Source organism: Mirounga leonina, unplaced genomic scaffold (genome assembly GCF_011800145.1).
Source record: "Mirounga leonina isolate KUSES-001 unplaced genomic scaffold, KU_Mleo_1.0 Mir_357, whole genome shotgun sequence".
Classification (NCBI taxonomy): Eukaryota; Metazoa; Chordata; class Mammalia; order Carnivora; family Phocidae; genus Mirounga; species Mirounga leonina.
Window position 1 is genome coordinate 68,543 of NW_023270702.1, and position 23,015 is coordinate 91,557.

Genomic DNA, 23,015 nt, shown 5'->3' on the forward strand with positions numbered 1-23,015 from the left:
TAAAGTAAAATAACCTCACATTGTTTTGACAGGAGAAACAATTCAGTGCAAACAGAGAAGTAATGTTTGATGTGTAAGGAAATGTCAAGAACCCCCTCATCAGAATGACTGTCATTCTATGATTTCAGGGTCTAAGCACCTCTGGAAGTGAGGTTAACAAGGTAGAACCCCAGGACCTTTTGCGGCAACAGTGGAGAGGGGCAAACCAATACCACAAGAACATGAGCCTCAAATCTCCGATGTCTGCTCTTCCGTTCGAGAACAAAGGCAGCCATATCATGCCTAGAAATGGAAACTGTTTTCTAGTCCGTCACACCCCTCATCCCAGAAGAGTCTGCCACATCAAAGGTAAGGTAACTCAAGGTCCTAGAATGTCTCTCTCCCTGCATTTGGGCTACTTGATGATTTCTGTGGATAAACACAAGGATACTATTCAAAATATTTAACTAATGGTGAGACACAGGTATTGACCATTGAGACCAGATGCCAGCCTTGGGGATAGAGCAGAGCCTGCAGGCATCCTCTCTGCCAGGCATTAACCCTGGGATTTCTTGACTGTTAGAAAAGGGACCCGGAGAGGTGCCAAACAGCTCACAGCAACAATTGACCAATTGGTATAAAAGTATTCAATATTTTAACAAACTGCATGGCCATGCTAGCATTTACATGCTAAATATTACCCCTAGAGAAGCATATATTTTACCCTCCAGCCCTTTTTCCCTTTCTCTCATTTTCTCTCCTTTTTTTTCTGTTCTTTCTCCCCTTTTTCCCTCCCTCCCTCGATGATGCAAACAAAAGAGGCCTCAGTCAGTCCCATAAGGAGCCATGGACAGCTCTGTAGAGGTGTCTCGGCTTAAAGCAAGGGGGTCAGGCCTTTGTAACCCCCATTAACCACTCACTGGTCAAGTTTCCATCCTACATGAGAGCTGTCTTCAGCTGAGAGCAATTCCCAGGGAGGGACTTGGCATGAGCCATCAGTAGCTGACACATCTGCCAGGTGGACAGATGAGTGTGTTGGTCCTGAAGGCATGGTTTGGGTAGATGCATCTCCACATCTACTACAGCAATTATTGGAGCTTATGACTAAATATTTTTATTTGATTATTATCAAATATCTTCCACTAATTTATGAGCTCCTTGAAAGCTGAAGATGTGTCTGTTTTGCTCACCACTTATTTTCAGTTTCCTAGAGTGGCTGCGACGTGGGAGGTACTAGATAATTCTTGTGGAAGGAAAGAAGGAAGCTTAAATTGCATTCAGATAAAAATTTAGAGCCTCTGATAGATTTTAAGTAGAGTTAATGTTCTACCTCAGCTATCTAGTTGTGTGTCCTTGAGCAAGTGATTTCATTCTTCAAAAAATTCATTCTACCTGTATTGTAGAAAGTGGAAGGAAAACAAGGGCCTAAGGAGAAGTTGGGAGATCAGTTAAAAGGCTGACTCAGTCATCCAAGTGAGAGGGATGAAGGATGGGCCAGGGCAAACAGCAGAGCAGAGAACTGAAGATTGAACTTTGGGGTAGAGCAAGAGAAAAACCCAGATGAGCAGCACAGAGAAAGCCATCAGAGGGTTATGAGATAAAGCAAGATGCAATGAGAATGGCTGGGTGATCATCAAAGACAAATTGCTAAAGAAGATCAGGAAAACAAAGGCCAAGAGATAGGAAAGAGATATTACAATAAAGAAGTCATAAATGGCTTGGAATCCGTTGTCTTGGCAAAATCTGATGACAGGATTTTTCAAAATCCACATGAGAAAAGCATTCCATTTAATTAGAACTTTTTCTCTATGACGGCAAATATTACCAAATTGAGTATATTTTTTTCTGACTTCCAAATACTTGAAAGTACTTGATATATAACTCCTATATATGTAATTCACATTCTGCCTTGAATTATCTTATACCTATAATACAATATAAAACTGTTGGCAGGCAAAGGACTGACTTTAATGTCTTCAAATCCCCTACAATGCCTACCACAAAGCTTTACTTTTAGTAACATATGTCCACATATAAATACATGTTCAACTGAATAGAAAACTTTCTTTGGAAATATTTCAAGGATATCCATGCTAATGCTAGAAAGCCTAGTAACTTGAACTGCAGGAGGAAGAGAAGAGCAGCAAGCTGCTGTATTTTGACTGATATGTGCTCTGAACCCACACTCAGCACAAGGACACTACAACTAGTTTCGCTAATTTCACCCCAAAGATAATTCTTATAGTCCATTTTTACTAACATTCAAATGTTTTAGTCTGTGAGATCTAATGTTATTTTCATAGATAAATCCTTAAAAAGTTAAATCATCAGTAAGTTTATTCAGTCTAAGAAATGTCAGTTTAAAGTCTCTATTTGTGATACATATATGCACTTTGCTAGCAACACAGCATAAGCCAGTTTCTGCTCACAATGTACTTGGAGGAGATAGAATAAAAGGAAATAGTTACAATTGTGTTATGTGCAATTATAGAACTATGCTGGAAGTTCAGATGTAATATACAGATAGGGCAGCCACTGGAGGAGTGTCAAGAAGGCATTTCACAGAGGTTTTTACTGGGAGATACATGATAAACATTAAGAAGAAATAATTAGCAGGACTTGGGTATTTATTGGATTTAAGGATGGAATAAAAAGTCTAGAATTATTACCAGTTTTTTTTTAGCTTGGTTAACTGTCTGGATAGTGGGCCAACTATTAATCTTGGGCATATAGGAGGAAGAACATACGTAAGAGGTAAGATTAAAAGCTTCATTTCAGACAAACACGTTGTGCTTGATGTGCCAATGGAACATTCAGGAGTAAATGACCAAGTAGAGAAATGGATATAAGGACTTGGAGCCTAAGGATTAGATGAGGATGTAAAGTAGATCTGAAAAGCAGGAAGCATATAGGTTAAATCAGTAATGTTATTGCCCAAGAAAGAAATCCTAGCAGAACTCTGAAAAACACAGGGGTGTATAGACACAGAAAATCCAGAGAAAGAGACTGAAAAGAAATAGTAGAGATTCTGAGATACAAAACATTGTCTCTGAAAATAGAGAGAAATGATTTTAAAGAAAGAGGGAACAGTGGATGTGAAAGATGAAAATTTTCCATTTAATTTACAAACTAGTGATCTCTACAACCTCTTCTATTACATAGAATAGGGAAAGTCTGAATTTATACACAGGACATATTAAAATCTTACATTTGCTTGGCAGAAGTTTTTAAGCTGTAGTCTGTGGGCAAGAGACCAAGATGGAGTAAAATGTGTTTGAACAAAGGGCACAGTAGCCAAAGAAATTTGCGTATCACTACTTCTTGACAAAAAGCATTATATTTAGTCACGGGATTAAATGAGGCTTTTCGGAACTTTTGCTAAAGCTAAATTTTGAGATCATCTATGCGTGACTTGCTAAGAGGTAATTTAAAAACTGGCCCTACAATGGTAGCCTATCTCCAGGCTCTTTTGCTTTAGAGAAGAGTTCATAGAAAGGACAGAGAGTGAGGATTTCGTTGAAAAAGAGTCACTGTGGTGCTGTGCACTTCCCTTCCCTGCCACGAGGAGCAGTAGTAGCTGCCTTCACTTGTACCTGCAGGGCTTTCCAGGACCATTTATGGAGAATGTCCAGAGAGGAGACACATCTCACTGGCTAGCTGGCTTCTTGTCTGTGCTCCTCCTGGTCTGCCCTACACTGTTTCCGCAGTGGATCATGGGGAGACTATTCTTGGGGTGAACTTGTTCTGGATCTTCTATGGTATGGAGGACACAGATGATGGTGTCTGAGTCTCTTCTAAAATCTCAAGACAAGAGCTGACTGGAGCTGGCTGGAGCTGGCTGTGTCAGTGGCACAGACTGGGATTAAACTGCTCTCCCACAGAAGACCAGGTCAAGGGCGTTGTTTCCTGTGGGAACACTCTGGAGGAGGTTGGCCAAGAACTGTCTCGCAAGGACCCAGCCCAAAAGACTAACTAATAGGACAACTCCAGCCAAAAGAGGCTGGTGACATTTCACCTGGGGTGAAGGTGGGAAGGAAGAGAAGTTAGCAATTATCTGGTAGATACATCATCCATGACAGTGAACGGTGTCAGAGATTTCCTCAGCCAGGGTTCTCCAAAGAACCCACAGAAATACCTCGTGAGAGAAAGAGCCAGCATTTTTTCTCTGCCTCACAAATCTGTTTTCACGGATGCCTCAACACTAAATTAAAACCATTAAGCAAATAAGACTTTGTGTCCCCTTCACCATTCCTTCATCCTCCAACCCCAACTCTGGAGGAGCTGAAAGCAGTGAGTGGGGAAGGAAGAGCGGAAGAGCGAGGGAGAGGAAACGCAGACCACACCCCCACGCCCCTGCTGGTCTGCGGAGACTGGGTCACCCTTGGCCTGGAGAGGAGGGTGTGAAATGGAATACTAATATTTCTATAGCACTAGCGATCCTGATAGTAAATATTTAGCATTCTTGATGGAAAGTTTTGTGTATCATAAAGATTAGTGCAGTTACTTGTTATTTTTAAAGTAAACTTTAAAATAACAATTATAAACCTTTTTGCTTTAACATTTAAAATTTAACTTAAAGATTTTATTATTTTACTTATAAATCTAGAAATTTTTTTTTTTTTTTAGATTTTATTTATTTGCGAGAGAGAATGAGAGACAGAGAGCATGAGAAGGAGGAGGGTCAGAGGGAGAAGCAGACCCCCCGCTGAGCAGGGAGCCCGATGTGGGACTCGATCCCGGGACTCCAGGATCATGACCTGAGCCGAAAGCAGTCGCTTAACCGACTGAGCCACCCAGGCGCCCTAAATCTAGAAAATTTTAACAATCACTTCAAGGGGGTCTTTGGTTAATATTTAGTTCCATTTACAAACTTAGTAAAAAAAATACCTTTAAAAGTTTAAATGTCAATTACTCATTTAGTAGATTTGATTTCTTTTAAAATATTTCACATCCTTATCACGTGAATTCTCACCAAGCTATAAATAAATCTTGTAAATTAAATAAATTAAACTTATAATATAGACAAATACATTATTTAAAACATTTCTTTACTGTTTACCAACTAATGATATTCTCATACTTTTCTGCCTAAATATTATATACATTTTAAAAACACATATGCAATGGTTTTTACTAAACTTAACCCATGAATAAGAATAGTATGTATTTTTCTTATTTTATCATTTCCATCTTTTATTTGAAACCTTCCCAATGTTAAAGCACACCATCAACTAAGGAAACAAATACCTTGGACAAAAAAAAAATTAGAGTTATTACTATCTCATTAAACTGGGGGTGCATATCAGTCAGAAAATTAGGCAGGAATGTGAGATTTGAATCTTCACCTGGCAGTCTCTGAAAGGTGAGTCCTTCAGATTCATGACCGGAACAGAAATTTGATGCCCAGTATGGGGAACTTGTCCTTCCTGAGCCCAAGACTCCATTACCTAATTCTCCTGTATTCAAGGAAGTTAATGAAATTTCCACCAATATTGTGCTAATCTCCTTCACTGCTGTGTTGGGTTTCACGTTTCCCTGACTACCTTTAAATCATTTAATGTTGTCCCATTTGACTCTGAAGCCATTTTAATGCCATTGCACTTTCTACATTTTTATGTAGGTCTTTCCTAACTCTTGGATGGATAGAATCTGAATTCTTTCATGTTACTTATTACCATTTTTTAATTAAAGGAGATAGCAGAGAAAATAAGGATTTCTCCATTGATTTATCTTCATGTTAATATTTTATTTCATTTGGTAGGCAATTTTTCACGACGCACCTGGGTCAATCACTATCTCAGGTGTTTAAGATAAAATGGTAAGATGTGATGCTATCTTCAAAAATTTTATTCTCATTTCTATTTGGAACCAGTTACTATCAGTTAAGTTCTAAGTATCAGACTAAATAAAAGCTCTATGTTTGGCTGTGTTATTCATTCATTTGATAAATAATCGTAGAGCATCAACTTTGTGCCAGGCACTATTCTAGACACTGGGAATAGAGCAGCAAACAAAACAGACAAAATACATGCTTTCATGAAGCTTACATTCTAGGGCAGCTCAGCCCAGCAATGTGCAAACAGATATGATAGACGACAAGTGCTATGGGAAGAATAAAAGAGCATAAAGGGACAGAGTGTGATGGGGTACATTTCAGACAAGGTTTTCAGCAAAGACCTTTTTGATGTCATTTGAGCAGATAGATAAGAAGGCAGTGGACTGATAGTCCTAGAAGGAAATTGAGAAAAATGGGCAAGTATAAAAAACACTATCCAGAAGCTTCCTGTGCAACAAAGCAGCCAGCTATACCTATCTCTGATAATTCACTGTTTAACATAGAGCAAAGTCCTGTACACCTTCACTTCCTAAGCTGTTCAATATGTCATGACATGGCATTGATACCAGAAAGAGGATCTTTCTGTAATTCAATATATGAGCCAAAGGCAAATAACTCTTACAGGAGAGTGAAGGAGCCTAGAAAGCTTGGACATGAGGAAGGAGGTTCCTTTGTACCGCGTTTTCCTTCCTTCCCTCCCTCACAATCTACCTCATCCTGCCTCCTATTCCTAGCTCCTGCAGCTGTTTAAACCTTCTGCCAGGACAAAAACAGGGCCAGTGTGTGTCTTTTCAGAGGCCTTGTACTGAGACATTCTGGATGCTTCCAAACACCTGAATGTGATATTCATGAAGAGGGCTAACATAGTTCCTTAGTCATCCTCAAGACGCGAAATGAGAGGTCTGTCTGGGATAGAAGCAGATCCATTGCACTTGACTCTCACACCAAGAAATATGTGAGCCTGGTTCTCAAGGCTAACAAGATGGCAGAACATTTTAAGGAAGCACGTATTGCAGGGGCACCTGGGTGCCTCAGCCAGTTAAGTGTGTGCTTTCAGCTCAGGTCATGATCCCAGGGTCCTGGGATTGAACCCCGCATCAGACTCCCTGCTCAGCCAGGAATCTGCTTCTCCCCCACTCTGCCTCTTTCTCGCTTTCTATCTCAAATAAATAAGTAAAATCTTAAAAAAAAAAAAAAAAAGAAGCATGTATTGCAAACATAATTTGCTACACTGACCTTCAAAGAATATCCACCTAGCACTGGTTCATACCGTTTGTAGTCTGACATTTTGTGTACATTTAACAATATGAGTTGGGAAATGGCTGATCATTGAAAGAAAATCTGCCCCAAACTTAATGTGGTTGTTCGGTCTGTTTATCCTGACTCACCTAGGTCTGAATAACATTCCCATCTGTACTGTGAATGATGATGAGAACTCACTGGGAGCATTGTGGGGTGTTGACGAGTTCAACTACTTCGAGAAGGATGAGATACCATTTGCCAAATGCAGTTATGCACCCAGCGCTGCAGCCCCGGAGAGCCCTGTCAGAGGAGTCTCACCAGCCCCAAACAATGTCAAGGTGCCCCCACGGCCTCATTCTGGTGAGTCCTGTGCAACTAATGAAATCTGTCCTGAGGCCTCCTGCAAACTCTCGGGGGTGGCGGGGGTGGCGGGGGTGGGGAGGGCAGGGAGGATGGTCTATGTGATTGTTAATATAGCTGCAACGATTTTTAAATAGTCATGAAATTTCCTCACTATGAAATAGGTTATTCATTATAAAAATTTTTCACTCGTTTAATCTCATTTCAGTAGTTCAGTAATGTTAATAAATATTATTATTGTCTTTATTATGTCCAGGACATATTTGGTGTAGCTATAGTCTCTAATCCCGACAAAGTATCTAAGAGGTCTTAAAAATGAATATTTAGCCAGAATTGATGGGGAAACTACTGTGACAAAAAGTGAGTCAGGGAAATGCAGTAGGGATGGAATTGCACGCTTCCATCTTCCCCCACTGGGCGGTCAGCTCCTGAAGCTTGGGGCCCAGTGTCATTGCCTTCTGTGTTTCTGGTATTCTTGGGGTCTCCCCAGGTCCCAGCACAGTGTGTTTGATATTTAGTAATCAATTAATTAATGTTTACTGAATTAAAACAAAAAGAGATTAATCAACAGAACATATAGTTAATAATATTGTGTGTTTGGAAGTTATGAGTAGATTTAAAATTTTTCATCACAAGAAAAAAAGTGGTAATTTTGTGAGGGGTTAACCACACTTAACTGTGAGCATCATTTTGCAATATATACATATGTCAAATCATTATGTTGTATGTCTTACACTAATATATTTTAAAAAGTGTAGTATGGCAAAATCTAAAGCGCTAGGTAAAATAGAAGGAATTCTGGATGGTAAATTATATCCAGTTCTCTTTCTCTTATTTTTAAGATTTTATTTATTTATTTGACAGAGAGAGACACAGCAAGAGAGCAGGGGGAGTGGGAGAGGGAGAAGCAGGCTCCCCGCAGAGCAGGGAGCCCAATGCGGGGCTCTATCCCAAGACCCTCGGACCATGACCTGAGCCGAAGGCAGACGCTTAACGACTGAGCCACCCAGGCGCCCCTTCTCTTTCTCTTATTACTGAAAGTTTCAGGGCACATGAAAGTTATTTTGGTATAATGTGGTAAAATACACTATTGTTCAAAGGATAACAGTAAGAGGGACCATTAGTAGAGTACTCACCCTGGGATTCCATTCTAAGGTCTTCACACTTGTTAACTCACTTCATCCTTTCAAGAGTTCCTCTTCCTTACCCACTAGCAATAAAGAATCAAAGCCCACATATTCCACCTTCTTTCTGGTGTTCCTTCTTATACCATAAAACCCGGAAACTTAATGGTTACATTGGCAAGAGTCCCTTAATGGGAGTTAAGTGTTGCCATCTGGTAAGATTTATATTTCAGATGTGGGGCTCAGGTCATCTTTTTGGTTGCTGTCTGCTCTCAAGCCTGACTGGAGACATGGGCTTTTCCTGCTACAATATCCCAGTGTTCAGATTCTGGATTTATGGGTGTCTGATGGCAAAGTCAGCAAATATGGTGACTTTCAGATTGCAGCGGTGACCCTGTGCCTCATCTTTAGCCCCACAGATGTTGTGACAGCAACTGAAGTGTGAGTGGCATCCTGACCCCCCTTCCTCCTGATTGTGATAAAGGCTGTGCCCCCCTGGGAGGGCCAGGTGCAAGGTGCTGCTCTTGATTTGTGAGGGTCAACACCAGAGTTCACTGCTTCAGCCCTGCCAGTGAGATTGCAAACATCTAATTCCCTGTCTTATTTACAGTTTAGCTTAAAATAGGGTGGTTTCTGTTTCCCAGAAGTGAACATTAACTTAATAGACTCACCATCCATAACTCTGTTCTTCCTCCTTCCTTCCTGCTCTCTTTTGGAGAGAGGTAACTTTATAATATTTTTCTTTTTTCAGCTAGAACTAATGAATTCAGTTACTATTGGGAAATGCACAAAATCTCTTCATCTTTTAAGAAATTGTGTTAACTGTGGCTTCAGTAAAAAAGATAGCATTGCTTACAGAGAATATATCTTTAAATTAATACAAAAGGGAATTAAGCAAATATTTAAATGGTTTTAGAGGGATTTCATTAGATGAGTCTATGAAATGTGTATGGTTGAGAGACTGATGAAATAAGAAATAAAATAAAAAAATGTAATTATAACTCAGCACACATCTCCTTCTGGCCACAGGTCAAACAGCAAACATATAATCTCTTTAATTAGGGAGAGTGTCAGTTATATGGGTAGGAAACACAGAAAAACATGTCTTACACTGAAATATGTACTTTTAAAAATTAGTTTACCCAGATCAAGAAAGCTCTTCCAGTCTTTCTTTATATCATCTTCCTGGGCATTGAATTAGTTTGTAAATATAAATATCCTTTTATTATGTTATTGTAGTATAACTTTACCTGCAAGGTTTCCAATATTTATAAACATATCCCTGAGTTGACCTTATCTGAAATCCAGATATACTCTCATTTATTTCAGCAACTGACATATGTGTCATGTGGTAGAAATTTTTTCAGTTTGATCTAAATATATTTTCCTGAAATATCATTTCAGAGCCCTGTAGAAAAATCAAGGAGCGCTTCAAAACTTCCAGTGAGAATCCCTTAGCAATTAAGAAGGTAAAGAAGCAACTCTTTGCAGTTACCTATTTAGTTCAACTTCTGTCATTTCTTCTCTTTTTCGTCACGTACCTTTCTGAAAAGGTACATTTCACAGTATTTTTTACAGCTTTAAAAAAATTTTTAAATTTAAATTAAATTTAGTTAACATATATTGTATTATTAGCTTCCAAGGTAGATTTCAGTGATTCATCAGTTGCATAGAACACCCAGTGCTCATTACATCACCCTCCTTAATGCCCATCGCCCAGTTACCTCATTTCCCCATGCCCACCCCTCCAGCAACCCTCACTTTGTTTCCTAGAGCTACAAGTCTCTTATGATTTGCCTCCTTCTCTGTTTTCATTTTATTTTATTTTATTTTTCCTTCCCTTCCCCTATGCTCATCTATTTTGTTTCTTAAATTCCACATATGAGTGAACTCATATGGCATTTCTCTCTCTCTGACTTATTTTGCTTAGCATAATACCCTCTAGTTCCATCCACATCATTGCAAATTGACATAACATAAAAATGTATGTTAACTAACTGGAATTTAAATAGAAACATTAAAAATGGTTTATTTAACTTAGCATCATTATTTTAAAATTTATTCACGTTGTTATGTTCACCAATAATTCGTTCCTTTTTATGGCTAAGTAGTATTCTGTTGTATGGGTATCCCACAATTTGTGTACATGTTCACCTGTTGATGGACATTTAGCTTGTTTCCAATTTTTGCCAAAGCTGATACGAACATTTGTGTACAAGTCTCTGTATGGATATATATTTTCTTTTCTCTTGGGTAAATACATAGATGTGGAATGACTGGGTCTTACTGTAGGCGTGGGTTTAAATTATTAAGAAATTGCCAAAGTTTTTTTCAAAGTGGTTGTATGATTTTATATTCCCACCAGCAGTGTATCAGTTTCCTTTCTCTCACATCCTGCCAAAACTTAGGATGGTCAGTATTTTTAACTTTAGCCAATTTAGTGGGTGTGGTGGTATCTCATTGTGGTTTTAATTTGCATTTCCCTGATGACTAGTGAGGTTGACATTTTGTCATGTTCTTACTTGCCATCCATATATCTTCTTATGAGGAATGTGTGTTCAAAGCTTTGCCCACTTTGTAAATTGGGTTGCTGGTCTTTTTACTATGAAGTTTTAAAGATTCTTTATATATTCTAGATAAAAATTATTTTGTAACATATACATTTTGCAAATATTTTCTTCCAGTCTGAGGCTTACCTTTTAGAACCAAAATTTATAACTTTGATGAAGCCAAAATTTAAAATTTTTCTATCATAGTTTCAAGTCCACACAATGTTTACCTCTCTGTTGTGCCTTTTTGTAAGGGCTGACCTCTAGTATGGTATCGAATAGAAGTGATGAGAGCAGACACTGTTGCCTCGTGCCTAATTATAGGCGAAAAGCTTATACTTTCATCATTGAATGTGATTTCAGTTGTTGTTTTTTTCGTAGCTGCCCTTCATATGGCTGATTCCTCAGTGTTCCATTCCTAGTGTTCTGAGAGCTTTTATCAGAAATAGGGATTGGTTTTTGCCAAATGCGTTTTCTGCATCAATTTGAAATGATCATATTTTTCTTCTTTAATCTGCTAATATGATCTTTTTTAATCTGCTAAAATGATCATATTTTTCTTTTTAAATTGTATTGGTTAACTTCTAAATGTTCAACTACCCTTGCATTGCTGGGAAAAAAACCCAGTTGATCATGTTGTGTTATCCTTTTTATGTATTTAATTTCAAAAAATATTGTTTAACATTCTAGTGTCTATGTTCATAATGAATATGGGTTTGCAGTCTAATTGTAATGTCTTTTGTGGTTTTAGTCTAGCATAACACTGGCTTCATAGAATAAGTGGGGAACTTCTCTTTGAAATTCTGGGAGATTTTATGGAGAATTGGTATTATTTCTTCCTTAAAAGTTTTGTAGAATTCTTCAGTGAAGCCATCTGGGCCTGGAGGTTTCTTTGAGTCAGGGTTTTTAACTACAAATTCAGTTTCTTATTTTCCATTAGATATAGACCATTCAGGTTATCAGTTTCTTCTTTAGTGAGCTTTGGTAGTTTCTATTGTTCAAAGAATTTGTCCATTCCATCTAAGTTGTTGAATTTACTGATATAAAGTCATTCATAACATATCCTTTTAATGATTATATGATCTGTAGAGATGTTCTGCCTCTCATTCCTGACATTGGGAATTTGTGTCTTTTTTTTCTTGATGAGTCTAACTGGAGGTTTGGTAGTTTTATTGATCTTCTCAAAGAATAAATTTTCCTTTCATTGGTGATATCTATTGTTCTGATTTTCTCTTTCTATTTCATTGATTTGGGTTCATGTCGTTATAGAAGATGGAAGCTTAGGTCATTGAGTTGAGACATTTTTCCTTTCTAATATAATCATATATTATAATTTTTTAAATAAACACTGCTTTGGCTGCATGCTTCAAATTTTACAACGTTGAGTTTTCATTTTAATTCTGTTCAAAATACTTCCTAATTAACTATTTAATCTCTTCTCCATGGGTTACTTAAAATTGTGTTATTTAATTTCCAAATATTTGGGTGTCTTAAAGATATCAATTTAATTCCTTTGCAGTCAGAGAAGATACTTTGTATACTTTGAAACTTTGTAAATTTATTGAAACTTGTTATATGGCCCCAGAATAGGTCAACCTTGATAAATTTTCTAAGTGCCATGAAAAGAATGCTCACTCTGCTGTTGTTGGGTAGAATGTAATATAAATGCCAGTTCAGTTGGTTGATATTGTCATTCAGGTCTTCTGTAGCCTTACTGATTTGCTCTCCACTTTTTTTTATCAATTATTGAGAAAGAGGTGTTGAAATTTCTGACTATAGTTGTGGGTTTCTATATTTCTCTTTTCATTTATATTAGTTTTTTTTTTTTTTTCAGAGCTCCAGTGGCATAATCAGTTAGTACATGGTACTTATATCAGTTTTTAATCATGTGTTTTGAAGCTCTCTTATTAGGAGTATTACTATTTAGGTTTATGTTCTTTTGATGAAATGACCCTTTTATCATTATAAAATTACCCTCTTCAATCCTGATAACATTCTTCGATTTGAAATCTGTTTCATTATAGAACTATTCAGATTTTCTATTTCTTCTCAAAATGATTTTGGTTATGAAATTATTCATGTCATTGAAACATTCAAATTTATTGATAATGTTATACGTAATAACCTCATGTTCTTTTTTAAACATATGCAGTATCTGTAAGATGTACCCTTTTACCTATCAGTTTTGTTACGTTATGTCTTTGTTTTTCTTGATCAGTTTCCATAGTAGTTTATCAGTTAGTATAACAAAGAACTAATTTTTGTGGGGTTTTTTGATTCTCTGTTATATATTTCTTTTCTATTTTGTTGATTTATGTTATCTTTTCCCTCTTTCTATGCACATACTTTATTTTATTTTTAACTTCTTTTATCTTTCTAATGTATATATTTAGCTGTAAATTCTTCTTTGAGGATTGTTTTAATTGCTTTCATAATTTTTGTTATCAGCATTAAGTTAAAACTTTTTCTAATTTGCACTATAATTTCTTTTTGCCTCATGACTTAGTGACTGGATATTATGTATGAAAAGTTATTTGTAGGAATCTGAAGCTCATGATAAAAACACTTTTTTCCAAAGAGAACTTTGTGCTTGCTTCTGTAGGAACCCAGAGGCCCTAACAGCTTTGACTAACTTAAACCAAGTTTGAACCTTGACCTTAGGTTATATTTCCTCAAGGACCATTGCACTTCTAGGTCACCTTCATCTTCAGGGTGTAGCCCTTTGTTGGCCCTTATTTGGGTTCTAGGCTTTGAGTCCTGTCTTACAGGACCTTTTAAGCTGTCACAAGAAAAGTTTTCACTCTCCAGGATCTTACAGTGACTTCAGGCAAAAATGGCTACTGTACTCCCTACAACTGAGGCTTCTCACTTCCCCTTTACTTTGGCCTATTAACTCCTACTTTATTCACTCCTCGACAGTTTTAATCTTTTTAAATTTTAATCTGCCTTTTTAGTTGTGTCTAGTGGGAGGGTTGAACCAAAAAATGTATATTGCTATTCCCTAAAACAGGAAGTCTTATTATATAATAAACTTTAACAGAAGAATGCATCTATCTACAATATAGCTTTATTATCACTAAATGTCAGCAGTTCAGTATTTTTCTATCAATTCCAGTCATCACAGTCCCCAGCTGTTGGCCTCTTCAGCCACTGGCTTCTGCATGTGTTAAATAGCCCTCACTTCTGAAGGTTAAAAGCCTTCCTTGGAATAAGCACATAGATCTAAGGCTTCTATAACTCTTCTTGGACTTAAAGCTCTTATAGCCTTTTTTTATTTTTGAATTACAGAGTATATTTGCCTCCTAGAACAAGAGCATAGCCTTCCTCTTTCCCTTTCCAGTAAGCAAGGGAAGTAATTTAGCTGACCTCTCCAGTTCTCCGGCTCTAAGCTGCCATCCCCAGGGCAGGGAAAGCAACATGTAGTGTCTACACAGACATTGCATAAAATCTTTTGACTGTCTTTTTCCTGTCATAAGTCTTCCTAATTTAACAGAAAAATCTCATGTGTGATGAGTTGGTTGTTATCTGGAGCAGCAAAATAAATAAAGGCTAGAGGGCATTCAAAAATTATTATCTTGATGTGTGACCGAGGGCTTATTCAAAATGGCTTCACAAAATGTAAATTATATCTCACTCTGTGTTCTGTCTCCAAATGCAAATATTTGATAATTAGATTTTTATGGGAAGATTAAAACAAACCTCTCTTTACTTTCATGTACATCTCTTATTTAGCTACAATATTTCTCATTCATTTTATATTCAACTTTCATAGAAAATATAAGTGGATGCAAATGCGTACTGATTATGTTATACCTTTGATTTAGGAAGAAATTAAGGTAAAAAAGCCACTGTCACCTCCAAAAGCATGCTCTGCTGCTGACTCTTGTTCTTCAGAGGTGATGAGTACCGAGACTGACGTCAAAGAGAACACTGTTTGCATACCAAACTATCTGGATCAGGAAATCAAAGTAAGAGGCAGGTTTATTAAATCCATAACTTGGGAACAGCATGAACGTACAAAAAACCACATTACTAGCATCCTTAAGACTCTTTAGTGGTTCCCCTTTAACAATGGAATTGATCTAAAGCCACTTAGCCTGAAATCCAAGGCCTACTTCTTTTATTTCCAGTCACTGTTACAGAAACACAACCTTTGGTTTAGACATAATGAAGAACTTGACATTTGCCGAACCAACTCGGCCCTTTCTTCCCATGTTTTTCTTTATCATCTTCTTACTGCTTGAGAGGCACTACTTCTTGCTGTTACCTATACGTTTCCTTTGCCTATATTAAGGCAGAGATTCCTCCAATCAACATTCATCTCTCCCTCTTATCTGTGGAAAACTGTTTCCTCAAACCTACTCTGCTTGGGGTTACAAACTTAGTTTTATTTATAGTAATGTGTCATATCAGACTACTGGAAGGTTCTCTCCAGCCACAGTTATTTCTGAGAATGACATATAATGAAGAACGAATTAGTCAGCTGATGTTTGTTTTCCTCCTTTGTTTTCCTTCTTTAGATCCTTTTGGTAGCCTCCACATTGCTTCCCTGTAAGACCCAGTGAAATGAATTAAGGGTGAAAGCATTGTAATGATGACTCTGATAGCAGTTTTAAGTGAGTTATCTGTCATAGCAATTACAAATAGGAGAGCATATTATAAAGATTGTTATTGAATAGTCCTGATAAGGAACTATTTTAAAAGTAAAGCATAACAGTGGCATTGGGTATAATTATGCTGATGATTAAAATTAGGAAGGAAAAGGGGCGCCTGGGTGGTTCAGTCGTTAAGCGTCTGCCTTCGGCTCAGGTCATGATCCCAGGGTCCTGGGATCGAGCCCCGCATCGGGCTCTCTGCTTGGTGGGAAGCCTGCTTCTCCCTCTTCCATTCCCCCCTGCTTGTTTTCCCTCTCTCGCTGTCTCTCTCTCTCTGTCAAAATAAATAAATAAAATCTTTAAAAAAAAAATTAGGAAGGAAAATAAAAGGAAAAGAGAAGAGGGGGGAGTATCTGCAGACAAGAGTTGTGGTTATACATGATTTCCTGATGATTCTGGTGAAAGACTCCCGATTATATAGAGTCTTCAGAATCACTGTGCATCTTACCTGCTACACTCTAGCACCACTGATGCTCTATAATTTGCTCATTCCCACCTTTAGGAACTTTCCCTACTGAAAAATCTCTTCTCTTTGATCCTTTCAGTGGTCATCTTCTCATTAAGGTCTCAGTTATAATATCACTCACAAATACTTTCCCTGACCACCCAATCTAAAGTAGCTACCTACTCACTCTCTATTCTATTACCCTTTGTTATTTTTTGCATAGCACATGCCCTATCTGATATGTTTGTATTTATTTGTTTCAACAGTGTCTCTGCCTCTGACCCCACTCACACTAAAATTTAAGTATTATAGGATCTCATACTCCTCTGTCTTGGTTCCTGCTTTATCTTCCATGCCTAGATAAGTGCTAGGCATCTAGTAATTATTAAATAAGTATTTATTGAATGTTGAATACAAAAATTAAAAAGAAAATTTTACCAAGATCAAAGTAGAACTGTAGAAAATCAGCTAACTGATATGTCATCTGATATGCTCACATCTGATATATGCAACTGAACCATAAACTGAGTGCAGTTTTAGTCAGGCTGTCTTCCTTCCTTAGACACATCAACAATAGACCAGCAACATGATCCTATAGAACTGGACTTTTGGGCATCTATTAAAGAGCCTTCCTCTCAAAAGCATCTTTTATCTCACAGATATTGACTTAACTGGACACCAATACAGAATCCACTAAAATGTAAGCTCTTTGAAGGAAGGGATCCTTTCTATCTCATTCACAACTGATTCGTCAGCACTCATCACTTTGCTTGAAAACTATTAACTGGTGCATACACAGCATGGCATTTTATCAAATAGTTGGTGGCTATTTGTGAAATAAAACAGAGGGGGTAAAGTGAGAAAATGGGCCTTACCAAAATTTTTTGGCTTCTATAAATGAGTCCTAAAAATAGATCTCATTTTGGTGGTGTTCAGAGAACTGAGGAAAAATGACTCCAGCTAGATTCACCCACTAAGAAAGGAGCAGGGCAGACAGGGACAGTTCTGTTACTGGAGAATCCCAGTTAGAACCCCTGGCACAGCGGGGAAGGATCCATTCCCCCAGAAAGAAGAAAAGAGAATCTGTCCTCCAGAAAATGTGGGTACTGAGCAGACAAAACAAGAGAAACACTGTATCACCTACCCCCAAATTGTTACTTGTATTGGAGATGTTTTAAGATTCCACTGCATACTATTTGAAATCGGGTTCCCAGGCTAACATCCCACTTGACTTAATTGAGTGTCACGTGCAGAGTGACATTTGGGAAGATGAGATCGATGGGGAAGTGAAGGAAATCTTATAGCCCGTGTGCTGTTTATTTGCTCACTGTGTGACTCTAATACTCTCTGTCAGATTCTGGCAAAGCTCTGTAACATTTTACGCACTGATTCTCTGGCTGAAGTTCTACAGTGGCTACTTCATGCAAGCTCAAAAGGTGAGATTAAAAGAAGTATTTGCAAACGCTGAGCTCAGTTTCTTGTCAGAAAGTAGGAATGTGCCAATATCTGAAATTTTCTACCTTGGCTTTGCAAACATACTGCTGCAATATTACTTCCCTAGTGATTCAGTAGCCAAGTCTCTGCGAGTCTCTCTGACTGACTGCATGCAACTGGTCATTCAGTGACCCCAAATTTGGCATGCCCCAATTTAAACTTCTTGGGGTGATGTGAAGCACTGCGTCCAGGGCTGGTTTGTGCTTCTTCTCCAGGTCCACACACCCAGGGGTATCCCTGAGCCTATTTCCTGGCCTGCTGTGAGCCCTGAGCACAGAGCCTGTTTCCTTTCTCTGGTATGGATGGCAGTAGCGTAGCTTTCCAAGTTCTCGATTCTAACAGTCTTGCCAATTGCCCCACCAAAACCATCAATCCAGTCCTCTCCCAGCCTCCTTTGGGGTCTTTGTGGCCTGTTCCGTGAAAGCATGTGCCGGTCCCAGTTGGGACAACCATAAATAGCAAAGAGTAGCTGTCCTGAAACCTAGCTGGTCATCAGACTGACTGAGGCAAAACTTCGGAGGTGAGTGGATCCTGAGGATTTGAATTTCTAACAAGTTCCCAGGTGATGCTGATAAAGCTAGTCTGGGGGCCACTCTTTGAGAATCTGCACTAATGAAGGTTAGGAAATATCAATGTGTTAGGGATAGACTAATATTTTTGAATAGGGAGTATTTTGGAAATAGTCTTTTACCCAGGAATCCAAGACTACTTGGCAAGCAATTAAATATTTGGGGGTAAGGAGTCTTTAGTTCTTACCTTTTTTTTTCCTTTTTAAGAATGTAACTTTAAAAAATACATACAAATAATAAGTGCTTATTGTTGGAGGGGAGCCCAGATGAACCAGAAAAAATACAAGAAAAGAAGAACAATAATCAATCAAATCATCACAGACATCATTTCAGTGACGACTTTGGTATATATCTTTAGAGATATGCTTGTAACTATTTATTATTTATTAGTCTGTATTTTAATGAGATCATATGATTTTGAATAGATATGCTTTCTTTTTTTATTTGGCAGCAGCCTGAACGGCGGGTTTTGTACTGAATACTTAAAAGTTATTCTACTGCCATTTGGGGACAAGTCCCTCAGTGAGTTAATGACTCGGGGAGCTCTATAGTACCACAGCTGCACAGATATCAGGATGATGGGAACCAACTTGTCCACAGAAACCTTGACTCACAAATAAATGCCTACTCAGAAAACATATTACCAGCCTTTCACACTAGAGTGCTGGATAAAAGAACTAATCTCGTGTTTCTAGCCGACATGATAATTATAACCTTCATGCCTACCCCCCTTTTTTTTTAAATCAGAAAAAGAGTGGGTCTCAGCTTTGATTCATGCTGAACTGGCTGAAATAAACTTGTTGGCCCAACAAAGAAACAGCATAGCAAATCTAGCTGCAGAGACTAGGAAGCCGTCCAAAGTTAAATCACCCCCGAATTCACCTGCAAAATTGAAAGTGCTGACCAGAACGACGCAAGGACATCAACCCACTAGGTAATTAGATATAATGGCTACCTACAGGGCATATGGTACAGAAAGACTTTTAATTTTCTTTTGTTATCTTTCCAAACACTAAACATGCTGATGTTTTCAGTCTCTTCTTATTCAGTAAATGACCACAATGTGTATTTGTTTTCTTTCATTTTCATAAATGTAATATGAGAATCATTCTAAATCCTATTATAGCCACCCAGACATCTAAGAAAATGTATTTTATTTGTAAGAAAATGTAAGAAAATGTAATTTTCTAATGTAATAATACATTTTGTAAGAAAATGTATTTATCTATCTAAAAATGGAAGCAATAAAGCAGTAATTGTATTATTATTATATATTTATTTTTAAAGGCATATCACACAAGTATCACTTTTTTTGTGTAGAGCAATGCTAGATTAAAATAAATTGCTTCACTTAATTTTCTCTGGCACACTCCTGCAGGCTGCTAGAGGGAAAAATAACAATTACAGGAGTTGGAAATTATTTTAGTGTAAATTTTTCTTAAACTTTATTTAAATGACAAGAAAATACATATTTATGTATAATATGGTGAAAGAATGTGATGTTATTTAAGTCAGGAGAAAAAATCTTGTTGCTTTGAAATTAAAAGTTTCAAGAGAAAATAAATATTCAAAACCCAAGTCACTTTAACAATCACTGAGAGAATTTTGTATTGCAATTTGTCTCCACCTTAAAGTTTCCATAAAATTGGAAACTGGGAAATAGGGTCAGTCTTTCTACTGAAAGTCAGAAGAATTTTTCATTGGAAAGTACACTTAATGCTCTCTGCATCAAAAACAAAGAATTAGGATAGAATACTTAAGATATATATGTACCTAGCTTATTGATGATAGTGCAACCTATAGAAAATAACTTGTTTGCATCTGTGAATTTCATTTTCTCTTTCTCCAATTACTTAGAGTGTCAAGTCAAGGATCTGAAGGAAATAAGGAAGCGCCAAAAGGTTAAGTACAGTTTGTGATAATTACTGGGTTGGTATAGGGAAACCAGTAAGTATTTAACTCTTTAGGGACACAGACAAGGTTCTATGGTTTTAAAGGCAGTAAAATTCAGTAATGATTTCTAATTACTTTTAAGGGACAGTGTCTGCTGAATTTCTCATCAAGACAAATTTGACATAAACTTAACTTTGTTTTGAAAGGCAAAGTGCCTCATCAGAGACAGATAGATACTCTTTGAGAAGTAAGATAGCAGGATAGCAGGAAATATAGGTTTAGTCATGCCAGTCCAGTGACCGGAGAAGCCCTGCACTGACCTAACAAAAGGACAATGATCTCAGAGTTTGGTTCTTCATAGCTTAACTGTCAAGCTAAATTATTTTAACTAGAAACCAAGTCGATCATAGAAAACAGTAAAATGGCAATCGGCCGCAAGCAGATGCTCTGTGAAACAGGTGAAGTACAAGAGAGAGGAGCAGTTTTGTGTCCCTACCAGAAGCCCAGCCACACCCTACAGTTAGGACCAAGAAGAATAAAGAATTGTAGATTGTCCTACTTTGGTCCAGAATAGACCAACTGAAACATTCCTGTGGGTTTAGCAGCTTCTAACTTTAAAACAAGTGTAGCAACAATGACTATAGAGCAAACAACTAAGAAGTATGTCTTCAAGCCTCAAATGAAAGTCTATCCTGTTGTTTCTACAAGTTTCTCTTCTACCAGGAATCGTATGGTAACCAATTAGAGTTCTTTGAGGTCACTCTAAACCCCAGCAGCTTTTGTTGGTGTTAACCAAACCTAAAAGAGGTTATATGTGCTAACGGGCAATAAGAAATATAGTAGAGAAGTTAGAAAATACTCCCTTACTCTGACACACCAAGGATAGTCTATTGTATCTGACTTCTACCAAACTCCTCACCCTAACAGTACAAAATCACAACAGGGATGGTTTTTATTACTCAACTTTATGTCTTACCTGTTGGCCCCTGTTTAGCTATTTGAAGAAGTTTTGTATAAGAAGCCCCAATCATACTTCTTTGTCTCCAGTGGTGATAGCACCTCTCCAAATCCGTATTCCTGCTCGGGTCTGACCTATAGGTCTTAGGAAGCTCTTATGCATATAATTCACTTGTTTTAATCTGTTTGTCCATTTTCTTTTTTGTCTATCAGGACTATAGATCCTTTTCCTTTCTCACACTGGTCCCATCCTTGCCTATCACCTCTACAGATCACCAGTTCTAATTCATTCCTTCCACAATAATGTTTGATTTTAAGAGGATAGAACATATCCTGCATGTTATAAAACAAATAACTCATGAAAAATGAGCGGGTGGTAAGAAAGATAAGAATAGATTCTTTTATGAACTTGGGGTATATTTGATTCACCTAAACTTTATGTAGTTTTTTTTTTTTTTTTGTATGTCATTTGCTACTAAAACATGTGGCAGAAGCTATATTTGATGGCTCAATTTTGGTCTTATTTAGTTTTTTTTTCTATTTCAGAGGCTGAGCACAGGCCTCCGTTGTTTATAAGAAGAAATAATATGAAAATGCCCATTGCAGAATATTTCAGCAAACCAAAATCTCCTCCCAGGCCTAAAATTCAGGAAAGCTTATCAACAAAACCAGTGTCTGCAAGGAGTATGCAACAAGGATGCAATCTCTCTCCCCAGAGAGCATTTTATCCTTAAACATTCCAAAGGTAGAAATTCTAGATTGAGCAATTTCTTTCACAGACATGAGCTTCACTCCATAACAATATCAAATTATTTTTAAAAAATATTTTGGTATCAGAGAATCAATAGCTGGTGGCATATGTAAATCTCAAAGCACCTGTATATAATGCTACTAAATAAATAATAATGGAGACAGTATTTCTATTTGTAGTTAATTTAGCACCATGTGTGAAAGAAGTATGTTTATTTATATACTACATTTCTAGTCTTGCACTGATTGTATTTGTACATAAACATAGGGTCCTGACACTAGGAAAACCATCCACACCAGAATCAGGCAGCTGCGGTTTGACACATGCCCCAAACTCTTGATAGAGAAAAAATAAAAACAAACACAGAATTTTAACATCTGAGCTAATTTTCACAATCTACAATGTTTCAGTGCTGTTGGAATACTGAGTGGATTCTGTAGTGATAATAGAAAAATACTGGCTTCCTCCCAAAAAAAAGATATAAAAATTATCATGAATTTATGAGCCAGAAAGGAAAGAATTTCTACTCTTTGCTAATTGTGAGTGATATTAACAAATTTCCTAATATTTAGCTTTTTTGTATTTTTAAAATAAACCACTCTTGGGCCATGGCTATTATTCTTTCAGTGTATTGCTGGATTCTATCTACCAATTAGCCAATCTTTTAGAATGTTTGCAACAATATTCAAGAGATACTGCAAATTTTGTGTATGTGTGCATGGGTGTGTGCAACGCTTTTTTTCTTTTTTTAGAGAGAGGGAGTGTGGGGGGGAGGCAGAGGGATAGAGAGAATCCTTAAGCAGACTCCCTGCTGAGCATGGAGCCTGATGTGGGGCTGTACTTAGGACCCTGAGATCATGACCTGAGCTGAAATCAAGCATTGGACGCTTAACGGACTTAGCTACCCAGGCGCCTCGTGTTTGTGCAATGTTAAACACAATTATTTTTATCATACTTGTGTGTCAGGAATCATTCTAAACACTTTGGATATAGTAACATTTAATTTTCACAATAACTATTTGAGATAGCTACTATTGCTATTCTCTCTTTTTTTTAAATAAGAAAACTGAGGTGCCGAGAGTTGTGCTCATTGGGATAGGATAAACAGTTGTAATAAATGCCTTCTTTCAAATACAGTAGAGGATTACTTCTCACATAGGA

General features: G+C 37.4%; 1 protein-coding gene across 1 annotated transcript; it reads left to right on the forward strand.

Annotated features, from left to right (window-relative positions):
- Window positions 1–221: 221 nt before the first annotated feature.
- CUNH4orf17 (chromosome unknown C4orf17 homolog) lies at window positions 222–21,837 on the forward strand. Its single transcript, XM_035030136.1, has 8 exons — window positions 222–348; window positions 7,208–7,417; window positions 9,946–10,010; window positions 14,915–15,058; window positions 17,545–17,626; window positions 19,001–19,187; window positions 20,111–20,154; window positions 21,650–21,837. Exons 1-8 carry the CDS (start codon window positions 222–224, stop codon window positions 21,835–21,837), a joined length of 1,047 nt encoding a protein of 348 aa, XP_034886027.1.
- Window positions 21,838–23,015: the final 1,178 nt, after the last annotated feature.